The 17237-nt window shown below is 38.8% G+C and overlaps 1 protein-coding gene across 2 annotated transcripts; it reads right to left on the bottom strand.

Moving 5' to 3' along the window:
* Positions 1-400: 400 nt before the first annotated feature.
* On the bottom strand, positions 401-12089 carry LOC130549979 (inhibitory synaptic factor 1). Of its 2 annotated transcripts, XM_057327309.1 has the most exons (3): positions 11360-12089; positions 10808-11161; positions 401-3706 (listed from the first exon to the last, which is right to left on the bottom strand). In XM_057327309.1, exons 2-3 carry the CDS (start codon positions 10940-10942, stop codon positions 3107-3109), a joined length of 735 nt encoding a protein of 244 aa, XP_057183292.1. In that variant the 5' UTR covers positions 10943-11161; positions 11360-12089; the 3' UTR covers positions 401-3106. The 2 variants fall into 2 exon arrangements, with proteins under 2 accessions (XP_057183292.1, XP_057183290.1); XM_057327307.1 differs by having other exon boundaries at positions 10808-12089.
* Between the last annotated feature and the right edge of the window lie 5148 nt (positions 12090-17237).

Raw genomic sequence — 17237 nt, 5'->3', positions numbered from 1 at the left:
GAGACGATGCAGTCAGAAATAACGGTATGCAGATCTACAGGAATGACCCTCGCTGGGTAATTCTCACCAACACACACAAGCACGTACAGTATACACCACACTTTCAGGCAAAGAGCCACAATGCAGGCAGGTTGTTGTTGGAAGTCCTTGACATGAAACCAACGTCCTCAATGCCTTAGTGTAAGCATTTTAATAGCAACTGTAATGTTCCTGTACCAATTGGAAGGATCCCTCGATAAAACTGGTGTAAAAACAAAGATGTTGTTTTAAAAGGAACGCACTGTACTGTACAATTATAGTATGAAATCATTGGGGCAGTTGCTATTATCACTACTGGGTTGTAAGAATTTATATATTTAATATATTAAATATAAAATTAAATGTAATAGATGCAATTCGCCTTTCTAGCGTATGTTTTATAAAGGGTTATTGTTACCAATTACAACTGGCTTTAATTGTAAAAAGGGCAATTAAAGCCTCAACATCTTTACTTTTTTAGCTTTACAGTATACATTTAAAACTTTAGTCTTCAACCTTGTTGAAACCCTTTGTCTTCTGTATTGGCCTCTAATAAAGAACAAAAAGGTATTCCCAACACAAGAGCCAGCGCAGCCTCCCTTGAAGGCATTTTCAATGATTGGCTTTTTATTAGATAATTACATAACAGCTGTCTTCAATTGAAATGGGCCTGAGGTAAAGCCTATGATTGAGACTCTAATTCAATTACCTCATGCACACTGACAGCATTAAACATCATGGCCTTGTGAGGTCTCTTGAAAGAATGAACTCACCACGTCACAGTTCAGACACAAGTGAGGCTATGTGTTTAAATAATATTCTCTACTCAACTGACTATACTACAGCTATATTGCAGACACTGCAAAGCATTATGTCCTTATGAAACAAGACCCCTGCTTATATAACCAACACTGGATTTTCAATTTTAAAACTTTTTCACACCAAAACTAAAATAAAGATCAAGTTCAATTATTTAAAATTTAAGAGAGGCGTCCACACCACAACTATAATGATAAAAATGCAGAGGAGCGATATTGTTACGATCACGTTTTTGATGAAAATAAAACATTACCAGCCAATCAAAACCCGTATGAATAAAAAAAAAACGTAATATGTAAAAATCGCAGCGCACGAACTTAGATAAACATAACGTTATTGCTGGTGTGGACTAATTATTGTCCACATTTACTCGTATTCATTTAGCAGACGCTTTTATCCAAAGAGACCTGCAATTGAGAGAGAATTTAACAAAATGTTTGTCAAAATGTTGTTATAGTTATCGTTCTAAGTGTGAAGCAGCCTTAACATTACAAACAAAAATAAATGAAAATTCTCTCATCATTTACTCAACCTCAAGTTGTTCCAAATCTGTATAAATGTCTTTGTTCTGGTGAACACAAAGGAATATATTTGGAAGAATGTCAGTAACCAAACAGTTCTTGGCCACCAATGAAAACCATAGTAGGAAAAATGGCTTTATAAATGTATCTTCTGTTGAACACAAAAGAAGATATTTTGAATAATGTAGGAAAGCAAACAGTTCTGGGGCACTTTTGACAACCATTGTCATTTTTCCTACTATGATAGTCAATGGTGGCCAAGAAGTGTTTGGTTGAAGCATTCCAATTATCTTTCTCTGTGTTCATCAGAACAAAGAAATGTATACAGGTTTAAAACAACTCGAGGTTGAGTAAATGAAGACAAAATGTATTTTTGGGCTGAACTGTCCCTTTAAGGTTTTACCCTTTTTACCCCAAAAAATGTTAACGACATTGTCTTCGTTTCTCTCCATAGTTATTAGTTATTGTGTATACATGTGTTTTAAACACAGCAATTTGTAACAATTTTACAAGGTGGATAATTCATGTGAATTTGTACGATCTTACTTGGACGTTTTTAGTATTAATAATTGTAAGGAATGTTATTTATTCATATCACAAGCAAAACTTTGACAAACTCACGATGTACACTACAGTCTCCAGTCTCACGGGATCTCCAAGATCAATTTTTTATTAATTCTAAAAAATGAATCGTATCTGGGTATCTGAATCGTATCTATTTCGTTATGGAGATAAAGGTGAGGACTGAGGTTTTTCTGTAGTTTTACAGCACACCATGAGTGTCCATTACCACACCTAACAAGCAAATTGCTTTTTTCAATTAATCGTGAGTGTTTTGTGATTCACAGTGTAAGAATTAATACAAATAAGTATTGTAAAATAATAAAAAAAAATTCTGTGAGATCAGGCAGGTTTCTATTTTACGTAGCATATGACTTCACAGTTGCAAAGATGGCTCGACTGGTTCCTTATTGACCTAAGTCTTACTGACCTATGTCCATCTTCGAGTGACCTTTTCTTCGAGTCTATTGGATGTTTTAACCTCTGGTTTCAGTCTGAACATTTTAAGTCTGATTCGTGTCCATGAAACAGATGGTGCTGGATGAAAACTTTCGAGTAAAAAAACCTGGAGATTTGATCCGACCCGTAACCCCAAGTATAAAAATTATTAATCATCACATTTCTGTCACTTTGTTGAATTTCCTTTTTAATTACAGTTTTATTGCCGTAACCATGGTTACCCTGCATAGAGGGTTACTTTTGTTAATGTTATGTACTGCTAAAAGCAAGCATCCAACACACAGCAACAGATTTTTCAAATTAATGTCCTGATGAGAAGAAAATGATTCGGAAAAAAAGCGGCTGCCAGAAGTTTTATCCATCATTTTATTAATAATGCCACAGCTTAATATAAACCCCATTATTTGTATTCTAGTAACTCTTTGTGGCAGCATACCACCCGCTCGATTTAACCGTATCTATTTACTGCGCAGTGTGGGTGTGACCGAAACCAATTCTCACTCTTTAGGGGGCTTTGGAATAGTGTTAATGTTCTGTGGTGATGCATGATTATTTAGTCATTGGCGTGACGCCTTATAATGAATCAAAACACGCTTTAAATCGTTCTTCGCAAACCCCATGAGAAAAAAAGAAAATGATAAATCCATTTCATTAATAGCAAAGAATTAATTCTATTAAGCATTCGATTCGAATATGCACAAAATCATGTTAAACAAATGACAGAAGATTTAGTGCTTGTATCCACTTGAAGGTTTTTGTTTGACTGGAATGTATGGAAATTGAGTTTGTGTGCTTTTATCGGAAACCGTTTGCATACTGCAACTGCGCAGAGCTCCTCTGGCCGAGTCCGGTCTGGAATATGTTTTACGAACGAATGTGGGAGTCAGAAACCGCGGTGAAGGTGAAAACACTGAATCGGTGGACGAGAGTCTAGATGACCTCAATCCACCTCCATTTTCATCATCATCATCATCATCGCAGCACAGAGCATGGTAGAGCGTTTTGTCGTAGTAGTTGATCCGACCTCCAGAACCGTAAAGCCAGGAGGCTTTTGGGCTGTCTGGAAGCTTTAATGGTCCGTTCAGAGCAGGTAAATCTCCACAGCTCCTGCGACACAGGTCTAAATCTTGTGTCCTAGCTGTGGATGGCTTACGGACTGTATCTAGCAGAGAGTTGTGCAGTAAGAGGTCAAGGTTGTCCGATAACATCTCAGTGTGGAAAAGGTCATCCGGTGTTGTCTCGTGATCCTCGCTGCAGCACGTCGATGTCAGGTCATCCTCAGGGTTAAGGGTGATGTCTGATGTTAATGTGTCAATCTGAGCCACAACCTAATAAGAAACAGAGAACATTGGATCACATTTGCGTCACAATAATCATTTTACCACGATTGCCATCATTTAATTGAATTACAATTTAAGGTCCAATGTGTAATTTTATGGAGGATCTATTGACAAAAATGCAATACAATATACTGTACGTAACTATGTCTTCAGAAGTGTATAAAGACTTAATTAAGTGTTATGTTTATATTACTTTATAATGAGCTATTTCTATCTACATACACCATGGGTCCCCTACATAGAATTCGCCATGTTGTTTCTACAGTAGCCCTAAACGGACAAACTGCTCTACAGAGTGCGTTTCGTAAAAACGTTATCTCCTTCAGCAAAGAAGCGAAAACTTGACGACATCCTAGTCCTGTGAGAGCCACCGTAGTGCTTTGACAGGGAGTAGTGGAGTGAGCCATTGGTTGCAATTCCCAACCTCACCACTAGATGCTGCTAAATTTCATACGGTGGACTTTTAAATGCACTGCCTCCTAGCAACCACCCAGAACACCCTAGCAACCACCCAGAAAAAACTTAAACGTTAAAGTTTGTAGTTCTAGAAGTATAGTTAAAAAGAACCACACATTCCTCTGCAGTATTTGCACAGGAATGTCTGCATTTTGATATATTTTGCAGTGCAAAAGCCATAAATGAATAATAAGCATATATCTCTCCTTTCCATCTTTCTTTCCCTCCATCCCTCTCCATCGCACCCACCGGCATCGAATATTTAATATCTGTTTGTGCTGAAGGGAATTTGTCCTCCCGCTGTGCCAGTAACTGTAGCTTACATAAGAACTCAACCATTGGCCTATCAATATTCCTTCCCTCGCTTTAACAGGCTCCTTTGCCGCACAGGGTCTCAAGGCCGATCCACAATAGACTCGAAACAATGAGCAGAAGTGGCGTTCGCGCAGGCCTCATCTTTGATCAAAAAATCTGTCTGTAAATTTTGATCACAGCTTAATGTGATGCGTGCACAGCGCACATATATGATTATAGCAACACGCGGCCTTCCACTGCAAACTCATTAAGGGCCTCTTGTCAGTATTAAGCAGCTGAATTTCTTATTTAGGAGTGCATTTATGTTTGATTCCTGTGGTTTTTGAAGATAAAAGTCACGACTTTGAGTTAAAATATCACAAGTCATTAATGACGGATCCCTCCAAAAACCGTTGAATCCGATGGGTTTGATGCTTTGTTGGTGCCAAACGCAAGATTTTGTGGAGTGGTGTGTATAATAGGGTGTAGTGTTAGTGAATGTGTATGACATAGCAGATTCAGGCTATTCAGCGACGTGCTGTTGCCGGTCGGGATTCGGTAATGAGCAGTCGAATGTAAACAGGAAGAGCCCAAATGATATGCATTCAACAACCCGAATATCCATTCAAACCGCACCTGCTGCTCGAAAACACACACACACACACACACACACACACACACACACACACACACACACACACACACACAATATTCAAACAATGCCAAGCTTTTTGCAATGCAGACGAGCAAGATGGGCAAACATAATGTACTGTATTTGCAAATCAAACCCTGTCGGGAATTATAAGCGCTGCCCGGGTATGAAGTTATCAGAGAGATGCAGTTTTAGGACTGAAAGTGTCCTGTCTGAGGGAGGTATTAGATCATCTCTCACGGGGCCGTGCCCTGTACAGCGCTGGCAGACAGTTCATGTTTAATGCATTCCTGCCAACCACATACTCGCTGATCATCGGAGATCAGAGTGATGCTTGACAGGGGTGAAGAAACTGTCATGTATGATACGAAGAGTGGCTTACACACTGACCTATAGAAAGTCATGTTACAGTATTATAAGGTACAGTAAAAAGTGATCATAGCAGGTCTGGTTATTCTGACGTGACGTCTCAGGGGAAACATGGTGCTCTTTTAGGAGACATAATGGCATTTGAAGTTATTATGTTGAAGTATCAACTTTGTCTCAGAAGTCTTCCTGGGATCCCATAGGAGCTCAAAAGAGACAGCTGTTGACAGTAAAACTGCAGCTATCAAGTGAATGTTCACAGCATAGCTCAGATAACTTGTTGTTGAGACAAAAAAATTAAACCCTTACGGAAAGAAAATATACAGTATGTTATTATATATTAACAATAAATTAAATATATTAATCAATATTCAATCATTTAATATATGTTTTAAATATAACATACATTGTTAGAGGGATAGTTCAAGCAAAAAATACACTTCTCTCATCATTTATTCAACCTCAAGTTGTTCCAAACCTGTATATATATATATATAGTTCAGGCATGAAACTCTAAACTAATCGCGAATTGGCTCATTCCAACACATCCCGAGCCAATCAAAAATACTTCCCTATTCACTTAACCATATATAATTTGTAGAATGCTATATAATGTATATATATATATATATATATATACAGCTGGGAGGAGGAGGGATAAAATAGGCTTTCATAATTGTGCAGCATGCTGAGCATAGGTCAGAATGCTATATATATATATATATATATTTACATTTACATTTATGCTTTTGGCAGACGCTTTTACCCAAAGCGACTTACATTGCATTATACTATACATTTGTTTCTAAGTATGTGCAATCCCTGGGATCCTACCCATGACCTTGGCATGCTCTTACCACTGAGTTACAGGAAAGCTATATATATATATACTGTATATATATATTGCATTCTAACCTATGCTCAGCATGCTGCACGATTATGAAAACCTATTTTATCCCTCCTCCTCCCCAACTCCACCTGTAGAGGAGCCTGCTACGGGGGTTCTACATTCTTGCAGCAGCCTTGCTTTGTTATTTTTGACTAAGCTATTTTTGTATTATCGCAGCAGCAGCAAGCGTAGCAGATCTCGTCTGCCAAAATCAAGCTTATGTACATTTCATGTACAGTATATGCTAATAAATGCTGGTTGAAATCATCACTCCGAGAGTTCTGCTGAACACAAAAGAAGATATTTTGAAGAATGTGGGATATTAAACCGTTCGGGGCACCACTGACTACTGTAGTATTTTTTCCTCTACTAGTCAATAGTGCCCCATTACTGCAGAATTGCATATGGAATTTCCATTCCACAAATTTGTTTATTGATAAATATAAGCACTTGGCTTTTAATATACGGAAACGTTTACTAATAAAAACACAGAACACACAACACATGTGTGTTGATTATAGAGCCTAAGTCAAAAAAGCTTACACCTAAGTTTCTCATCCATATAGTTTGAGACCTTCTTTCATAGATTTTTTATCCATTTTTTCATCCACATGATTATACACTCCTGGAAAAACTGTTTGGTAAAGTAACAGTTTACTGCATAATTTACAATACCACTCATGTACACATATAATTGACAAAGTTTGTTTAAATCAATCATTTAACAAGCAATAGTAACACTATGCTTGTCCTAGAAAGCAAACAATTCCCCCGGCAAGTAATATAGTTCATTAGTTTAACTGTAGGTTACTTATGGTTGCTAAACAACATAGTGATCTTTCTTGGTAAATATTTTATTTATTTGGAATACAGAATTCAATTTACGTTCAGACACAGGTATGCGTTTCTTAAAATTTGACATGGGCTTCAAACATGACTCATACCATCAGATAATAAACCATGACTGTCTGTTTAGAGCAGAGAAAACTTTAAAACTTTATTAAAGAAGTTCAGTAACTTCTAAAGTACCAAGTGTGGTATGGTAACACAAAAACGAAAGACAGAAAGTCAATTTAAGTCCACCATCTAAATCTAATTTATGTAGGTGGAGCAGTAAATCCCACGCCATTCGAAAAGTTCGACAAGCATCTTTGTCTTATTATCCAGTTTGTCTCAGAAGTCATCATACCTGCAGAAGCCAGGGTCCTGAAGTCAGATAATTGCCAAAGCCTCCAAGGCTTTCAGAGAACATTTTGGAACAAGCTGGGACTATCTGGCCAATTTAAGCTCTTTGTGTGAGAAAGCTTGATTTAAAATGCAGTAGATAGAGACCCATCACATCTCTTCGCTTCTTTGGTTATTGAATTTTAACACGCAGTACGGTTGGAGACCCCATCATATTAATATTCAACTTTCTTATATTTTACATTGTTTTGCTGACGTCATCATTTATTTGCATTGTAAAATAATGATTTCAGGTTAAAGCATACAAATCTGTATACTAATTGAAAACATAAGATTCTGTTAATGCTTACTGACATTAGAGAGTAACCATAAAGTTGTTAGTCAGGAATTCAAATATTATTTATAAAACTTGCAAATGCAAGTTGTTTTGCTACACACTAAAACACATATTAAACACATAATATGCACAATAGACATATCGACATATATTATGTAAACACAAACTTTTATTCTTAATGCGATTAATCGTTTGACAACCCTAAATATATATATATATATATTTTTAAATGTCCTGCTGTCGGCGCCAGTGGTCCAGTGGACTGTGTGCCGACCCGAGTTCAAATCCCAGCTCGTGGTCCCATCGTTTCGTGTCTATCTACACTGTACTGTCTAGCAAAAAAACGATGTTGTGCTTACTCCTTTCAATATAAAAGAACATCATATAAAAGAACATCATTCAATATAAAAGAACATCATATAAAAGAACATCATTCAATATAAAAGAACATCATCATCATTGTTTGAATGCACTGTTCCTTTAAATCATCAGTTGCCTCTGTTGCTTAGCAACCAAAGTAGCTTCCCAAACAATGATCTTGCACCACCACACTGTCCTTGACAAATAAACAATTTGACTAGATCAAATATAATTACAGTCTATATCGCTTCGAGATAAACCAAACAGCAATGAATGATCGGTGTACATGTTCCACATGGCAGGAAACAAATCAAAATTGTGAAACAGAAAAATAGAAAGCTGAAGGAAGGAAGGTCGTGTGGCAAACCTAATAACCGTAACAAGATGTCAGTATTAACAATAAGGCCCTGCCATGAGGCGGGAGTGACAGATGGAGGTGTTAACTCAACAACAGCGGAGCCACCGGTCATGCCTGAACTTGGCCAAGGAGACAAATGAGACAAATCCAGAGGAGCTGTGACTGAGATGAAGAGACAAATGCCAGTCTGGGACGCTCATAAACTGGGTGACAGTAATGAGGCGGATAGATATCCACCCGAGGAGAGAGATTAATTAAGGAGATGTCCTCTCATATAACTGTGAAGTGCTCACCCGGCACAAAGAGAGATAACTGTAAAAGGGATGAGAAGTTGTCAGGTGGGAAGACGGGGAAATGGGATTTCGTAACGCTTGTTGCACACGTTGTCTGATGCGCCGGGTGATAATTAGGCATCACAGATCACGTCTTGCTTGTGTGGGGTGTCACGGCGAGCATGGGTGGGTGTTGACAAGCGAGTCTTCCTCTTGTTAATGTATCTGTTGGTTACAGTTTGGGTGATAAGCTGTCACATCAACAGCTACTACTGTGTTTGTGACCTTGTGTCTGTTTATAATAAAACGTGACAGAAACGTTCACAGCAGCCCATAAGAAAGAAAAATTGCAGATGGAATCTTAAATATCTTAGTTATTTTTCCCAGACATAAATGGGATTGAACAGACACAAATTAGAGATGCACCGATATCAATCAATAATCGGTGTCGGTCGATAAAAGCAATTTTTCACACTATCGGATAACAGCCAGTGATCAGGGCCGATATATCCTTTCAATCAAAAGAGGGCAGGAAAATGCAATTCATTTGTGCTCTCTATATAGAAAATGTTAAGAAACACCACCAGTTTGACATACAATATTAATAGTCATTATTTACATTTATGCATTTTGGCAGACGCTTTTATCTAAAGCGAATTACATTATACTAAACATTTGTTTTTAAGTATGTAATTATGAATTAATAACATCCAGAAAGTTAAGAAATATAAATTTAATCTTCAGAATCGGTATCGGCAGATATCGCACTGAATAATCGGTGGGGAAATTTAGTATCGGCGCATCTCTTAGAAAAATAAAACTTTTGCTCAATCCTCCTGCTTATCACATTTTTATTTTTAAACCTCAGAAATCTCACAACTTTTAGAATTTGAAATAATTTGTACCCAAATCCAGATTATTTTACCTGCACGAGCGACATTTATTTTACCCCTCCATGGTCTAAATGTATTTTAACAATTGTCTCATTGATTTATATTTTTGTTTCTTCTAAGCAATTTTAAGAAAAAAATTCTTCTGGGGTAAACTCAAACACTGAAGCAACAATTTGGCCAAACTTTTTTTCGGCCAAAGTACGATTACTGTATGAATGTGGACTAATATTACTATTGCTCAATAGGGAGCGATACAGTTACCGTTAAAACTGCAATCCGTAAGCTTTTTCTTTAAAATTGAACAAAAATCACTTCAGCAAGTACTTAAAATCCGTTTTTCAATCACAATGGTAAATTTATAACAATATATTATAATTTAAGATGTCAGGTCAGATTTCTAAGAAAATCTCAGTTTGACATCATTTGATTTCAACACAAAAATAAGTAAAAAAAGTTATGTTATGTTTGTGCCAATATAGAGGGCATGCATTGACATCACTTTCCCACGTGAACATGTCGGGACACGCCCTGGGACATGCTCCCCTGGGTGGAAAAACACCCAGCAAAATGGCCGAGGAGAATAGGAGAAACAAAGAAACCGGGACTAAAACGCAATAGTTTGCTGAAATTACAAGAAGCTGGACTCGACGGTGATCCTTACGACTTATAAAGGAATCAGGTGTTCCTGGACACTGAAATGTTGCACGGAATTGCGTTTCCTGATATTGTAAGCAGTCATTTTGCTGAGTGTTTTGCCACCCACAGGTGGGGGTGTACCGGCGTGCTCACGTGGTGTTCACATGGTAAAGTGACAACACGTCCATACCCTCTATACTATCAAGTGAATGTGTTCTTTTCATTCAGATATTCAACTAACTCGCTTACGAAGCTTATCCTCCAACTGTTGCTTCAGTCTCCACGATGACCTGAAAAATTAAACTAGCTGTAGAAAACAGACAGTTCACGCTAACACCAGCATTCACTTAACATCCAAACCAGCCAGCGGTTGGTTGGTAAAATCCTTTACCTCTCGAAGCTCTTTGGCCACGTCCTTGAGCTCTGAGAGAACTTCCTCCAGCTGTTCCATGACCCTCTTAATGTGCCTCCGGATCTCTGCTCTGCGGACAGGGCGCTCGGGTCCCGTCACTGCGCAGTGAAACATCCTTCACGAGGGGACGACAGCAGCCGTGACGAGGGGAGAGGACTCTGGGCGTCATGTCTGAAGACCCCTACGGCGAGGTTTGATCCTATCTCAATGAAAGACCCGTTTTCGGGTCTAAACACGGTAAACATGGCTGTTTGTGGAAACTTCGTTGAGTTGACATCACACCTTTTGATCTCAGTCCAAGAACGCCGAGCTTCTCAAAATTCAAAGGGAAAGCTTTAAATAAAACAAGAAAGTGAAAAAATGGATGACGTACCCAAAGAGACCGTTCTCAAGTCGAGATTTGATCTTGTCTGTGCATTAAAAACAAATCATACGGTATTATTTTGAACATCACGAATCATGTCGTCAAGACAGACAGAAAATAAGCCATTTGTATTTTATTTAGAAAGTTTATTGCCGTTCCAGTCATACCAATATGCTACTGTATCCAAGACATCTGTCAAGAATCTCACTGCTGAATGCTGAATCACTCCATGTCAGAAATATCATTCTCTTCCATCACAGAAAGCTTTTCAACGCGAGAGCACATGTGGAAAAATGAATAATCCACTGACACTAACCAACACATTGGCAATTCAGGAGAGAGCTGGCAGGAAAAAATCCATCTTGTGTGACACCTGGGAGGACGGCAAAAAATAAATCTCTTCAAATGTCAAGGATCCTGATAGAGAGAGACTTGTGGATGTCCAGTTCAGCTCACCCGTCACCGAAATCACCAGCTTTGCTCTCGGTTTCCGTGGCTTGGGTCCAGATATGATAGCTGTTTGGGTTTATTGCTGCTCCATATGTCTATAAAAAGCTTCTGCGGAGTTGCCAGGCTTTGTTGTGCTCCCACTGTTGTTCCTGCACCACGTAGCGTTTCTGTTACCCCATCAGAGCACGCTCAGATAACACTGAGACGGATGCACGCTCAACACCTCAATCTCTCTCTCTCTCTCTCTCTCTCTATCTCTCTCTCTCTCCGAGCATCAAACACACATAGCCTACTTATTTCTTTTAGTTGCTCTGTGCATGGGACCTACAAACACACACCACACATTCACGCTCACTTCCGAGCTCGGGTCTTTTCAACCCGAGTCGAGCAAGTAAATTAATTCAATTCAGTGTTGCAGTGCAGTCTCGTGCATCGCGGATGCGCCCGCTCTGCAGCAATAGTCGCGCGGCAGATTATCCCATTAAGAAAAGTAATGAATAGCAAGAAAGACGCGAGTACATCAGAAAACCGCTCTTCCTATACCATAATTATGCGGGGGAGATGCTCGCGACTGCCTGTATTCATTTTCCTTTTCCAGATCACAAATCGACCAGGGAACTGTGTCAGCAAGTTTGAATTTCCAATTTACCTGCTTCATAATGACTTTTCAAAACATCGCGCGAGGCATGTCCCGAACAATGCTCATTATTTCCGAGGAGCTTCCGGTGAGAAGTCTGATGAGAGCTGTTGGGGGAAAACTAACACGTTTTTTTCCCCCGAAACAACAGACGCGGTTAGGAATGTGTATTGAGGCATGGTGTCAAAGACAAACAATGGAATAATGCTCACGGGAAAATATGTGGCGTTTTGAAGGAAGTTCAGATATAACAGATTTCTTTTCATGTTTTTTTACCTTTGCCTACCACGTTAACATATTTTGGGTCAGGTTTGTGGTTCCGTCTACATCTCGCGCACAGACGGCTGAGTTCGCGATGTCTTTTATAGCATACTTCATTGATTGCACAAATATTTATGAGTTTTAATGGCTAGTTTCCCGACCTAGTTACAACATTTTTTTTAACTGCATCAATACAAACAAAATGTGACCCTGGACAACAAAACCAGTCTTATGGGTCAATTTTTCGAAATTGAGATTTTTACATAATCTGAAAGCTGAATAAATAAACCTATAGATATATGAGTTGTTAAAATAGGACAATATCTGACTGAGATACAACCGTTTAAAACTCTGGAATCTGAGAGCGCAAAAAAATCAAAATATTGAGAAAATTGCCTTTGAATTTGTTAATCAGGGGCACTGTGGCAGGCCATCCACTCACAAAAATAAAGTTTTTATATATTTAAGGTAGGAAATTTACAAAATATCTTCATGGAACATGATCTTTACTTAATATCCTAATGATTTTTGGCATAAAAGAAAAATCGATCATTTTGACCCACACAATGTATTTTTGTCTTTTACTAAAAATGTTCCCGTGCTACTTAAGACACAAATAGGCAGTCATTCTTAATTAAAAATATAATCATTAGGATCTTTGGTTGAGTATACCAGTAATGCACAATCACACATACAAACTGAGAAAAAAAAACATATAAATGAATCATAAGGAAAGTCCGAGTGACAACATCATGAGTGATAACAGCATGAAAGTACAGATTAACTTCGAATGTTGCCACCTTGTGGACAAGCACGTTTGTTTTTTTAAAGGGGTCATATGGCGCGAATACGTGTTTTTCTGTGTCTTTGGTGTGTTATAAATTGAGCAAAAGATGCATTCTATCTAAAAGCGAATGCTCACCCAGACCTGCCTGAAACCCCTCGTGTAACCACACCCCCACAAATCTACGTCAGTTCGTGGTATGATTTGACTAAGACCACCCAAATGTATACGCAAGTAAGGTGGGCGTACCTGTCAATACAATTGCTTTGGAACCTTAGGAAAGAGAAGAAAGAGGAGATACAAACATGCACGGTATGTGGAAAATACAGCGTTTTTTAACCTTAAATCGTGTATACAGATTGCATTGCATTACATATAAAACAAACGATAATATTCGTTTTAACCTTGTCATATGACCCCTTTAATTAAAAAATAATTTAATTTTAATTTAAAGGGGTGGTGCAACGGTGTGTCATGCATTCTGACTTCTTTACAATGTTAAACGTGCTGTCTTCTCATGCTTAACATGGTCAATTTGTCAAAAAATGAGTTGGGCATATTACGTAGTATTTCTGTGCTCGATACACTCCCCCAGCGATCGTACAGGTTTCGGAACTTTTTTTTTTAAAATATTAAACTGTTTCATAACTATTTTTCTTAGTCCCTTATTGGACAATTCTCCCGGAAAAATTCTCACACCCACGCGGCAGCAAGCAGAGCAGGAGAAGGAGCATGTGCAGACGTATGCGCAGATGTCACTTTCACTTATGTGCAGGAGAGAGAGAGAGAGAGAGAGAGAGAGAGAGAGAGCATACGTTAGCAAAGTTCAGGTGTTTGTTTGTTCACTTCATTTGGGTGATGAATGTTATATAAACGGTGGATATAAAGATGGATTTGGAGATCGTTTGAAACTGATATATGGAGCCGTCCCAGCGCTAAAAGATGCCGGACATGAACCGCATGTGGTGAGTGAAACTGATGTCTGTGTTTAGTTGGCAATGGGTGTGCACGTGCTTTAGTTCAGCCTACCCCTGCGCCGTATGCTTTCGGAAATAATCGTACAGCTGTATCTATCTTTTATAAATGTGATCAAACTAAATACTCTTCAAAGATACGAAGTATGCAATACTACTCTATAAGTACTCAAGATTAATATGAGATTGGCAGAAACCCAATGTGTTAGGGCCGCTTTAATAACTCTGGTCCAGAATAACTTCCTGTTTCAACCCTTATTGCACACATACATATGGGAGATCTGCAAGACATATTTTATATTGTTTGCTCATCTGCTCTGAGATGTCTCCTGTTAGATGTCATATAGAAGATTTCTGTAAGATGTTACAGAATGTAATGGAAGATTTAGAATGTATGTAAAACTTTCCTTTTCTAAGATGTTTATCAGGGGAACGTTCAAGCTCAAACCGGTGCGCAACGTTTTGCCTAGTTTCCGGAAAACGTTGTGCAACAGGATTTGAGATGCATTTACTGCGTCACAATTCACCTACTTATACTATGCACTAAAAGTATGTACTGTTTTTGTAATGGAAAAGTATATACATTTTAGTGTGTAGCAAAACAATATGCACGCACTGGGACATACTAATAGGAAACGGAAGTGGCCGTTGTTGCCTACACAACATTGTGGCCATTAACTGGGTTGTGGCTAGAAGGGATACAGCTACGGCCGGAAGTGATGCAAAATCTCGCCATAAAATTACAGTAAATTACATTAGCTAATGCCTACACCTACACCTACCCCAACCCTAAACCTAACCGTACAATAATAAAAAAATAGTAATTAACTGTTGCCAGCGTGACAAAATTTGTGCGGTATTGAAGTGTGCATGCCCAGTGGAGGTAGCTGTATCTCTTCTAGCCATAACCTGTTAACTGTCACACACATCAAAATACAGCTCTTCTTTCCATTAAGGTATTTATACATTCATTATTTCGTATGCAATGTTTACATTTACATTTACATGTAGTCATTTAGCAGACGCTTTTATCCAAAGCGACTTACAAATGAGGTAAACAATGGAAGCAATTGGAACAACATAATTTTCCCTTTTTGGGATGGCACTACAAGACATTTTTTGTTTGCAGAGCGTAGGGATCTGGCGGGTACATAAGTCTGTATTAGCGAGTGAAGATAAGGGGGTGCCGAATCAGTGAGGGTCTTGTAGGCCAAGAGCAGGGATTTGAATTTGATGCGATCGACTATAGGGAGACAAGGTAACTTAATGAAGAGAGGAGTGACGCGTGTTCTCTTCGGTTCATTGAAGACCACTCTTGCATGCTGTATTCTGAATCATCTGTAGATGGTTGTGCAAGCTGGAAGTCCAGCCAGTAGCGCATTGCAATAGTCCAGCCTGGACAGGACAAGAGCCTGGACTAGGACTTGCGTAGCATGCTCGGACAGGTAAGGTCTAATTTCCCTAATGTTGTAGAGGATGAATCTAGTTGATAATGTGGGTCAGAGCAGGAAGAACCGCTGGAGAGATGGCCTGAAGGAGATGGGTGGGGATGGGATCTAGCGGGCAGGTAGTCGGGTGGTTAGAAGAAATTACCTTGGAGACGTCAGCTTCAGATAGGAGAGAGAAAGAGGGGAGCAAGCATGTGTCAGGGGTTTGGGCGTGTTCAAGAGGAGGCGGCGCAGAACTTATTGCTGATGGTGCTCATTTTCTTTACGAAGAAAGACGCAAAATCAGTCAGGTTGTTGAAGTCGGCAGCATGTGGTTTTTCAAGGTGGATGTTGAAGTCTCCAAGTACCACCAGATGAGAACCATCCTCAGGGAAGGATGACAGAAGCGCATCTAACTCCTCCAAGAAATGTCCAAGCTGACCTGTGGGACGATAGATAACTACAACATGAGTTTTAACAGACTGTATGACTGTGACAGCATGTGACTCGAATGAGATGTTGTCACATGAGGTGCTAGCTGTTTGAATTTCCAGTCGTTGGGGATAAGTAGACCGGTTCCTCCACCCCTCTCTGATATGCGTGGGCTGTGGGAGAAAGTGTAGTTATTGGAGAGGGCAGCCGGTGTGGCACTGTCCTCTGGCTTGATCCAGGTTTCAGTAAGTGCTAAAAGAGAAAGACCAGATGTTTAGCAATAGCTGTGATGAAATCTGCTTTGTTTACAGTAGATTGGCAGTTCCATAAACCAATAGGAAATGTAATTGAGGTAGTTGGATACTGAAAGAGTGTGCAGATTATTATGATTGCGTTGCCTTCTATGCGATACAGGTGATTTAGTTGTAGTGACAGTAGGGATTTGAAAACACATAGTCAAAAGCGGAGAATTAGGGATATACAAAACATAAGTAAAAAGAAGTTAATACTTAAGTGCAATCCTCAAGTGCCTTGTCGGTGTCCTTGCTCGGTGATGTCGCGCAGGTAGAGTCGATGGTCTTTACACTCTTCGGTCTTCATGCAATGATGCTGCCGCGACCGGGGAGGTTAATCACACTTATACACTTAATGTTTACTGTATACTTACATTTGTTAATTTAGTGACCAGTGTTGGGTAAGTTACTCTGAAAAAGTAATTAATTACTAGTTACTAATTACACATTCGATAATGTAATTAAATTACTGTACAAGTTACTCTCTTCAAAAAGTATTTAATGACTTATTACTAATTACTTTCTATATCCTACATCAACCTTGATGAGTTAAGTGATTCAAGGATAGACATGAAACGGCTCTTTTAATTCATTCAAATAAATAATATAAAACTACATAAAGTATTATTATTAATTACAAATGTGAGAATTATACATTAAAGCATGGATTTTAAAGTTAGACTTTGAATTTTGATGTACATGTGGAGTGCAATAAACGAGGAGACGAAAACGAAGATGTGTCGGGTCCGCTTATTCTCCACTTTAATATAACTCTCACACCGAACAG

This window comes from Triplophysa rosa, unplaced genomic scaffold, assembly GCF_024868665.1.
Source record: "Triplophysa rosa unplaced genomic scaffold, Trosa_1v2 scaffold203_ERROPOS1327802, whole genome shotgun sequence".
Classification (NCBI taxonomy): Eukaryota; Metazoa; Chordata; class Actinopteri; order Cypriniformes; family Nemacheilidae; genus Triplophysa; species Triplophysa rosa.
This window is presented reverse-complemented; position numbering and strand designations above follow the sequence as displayed.

Coding starts and splice junctions, on each gene's coding strand:
- LOC130549979 (XM_057327307.1), bottom strand. CDS start 10,942: ATGTTTCACTGCGCAGTGACGGGACCCGAGCGCCCTGTCCGCAGAGCA. Junction 3,707..10,807: donor TGGCCAAAGAGCTTCGAGAG/GTAAAGGATTTT, acceptor GTTTCTTATTAG/GTTGTGGCTCAGATTGACAC.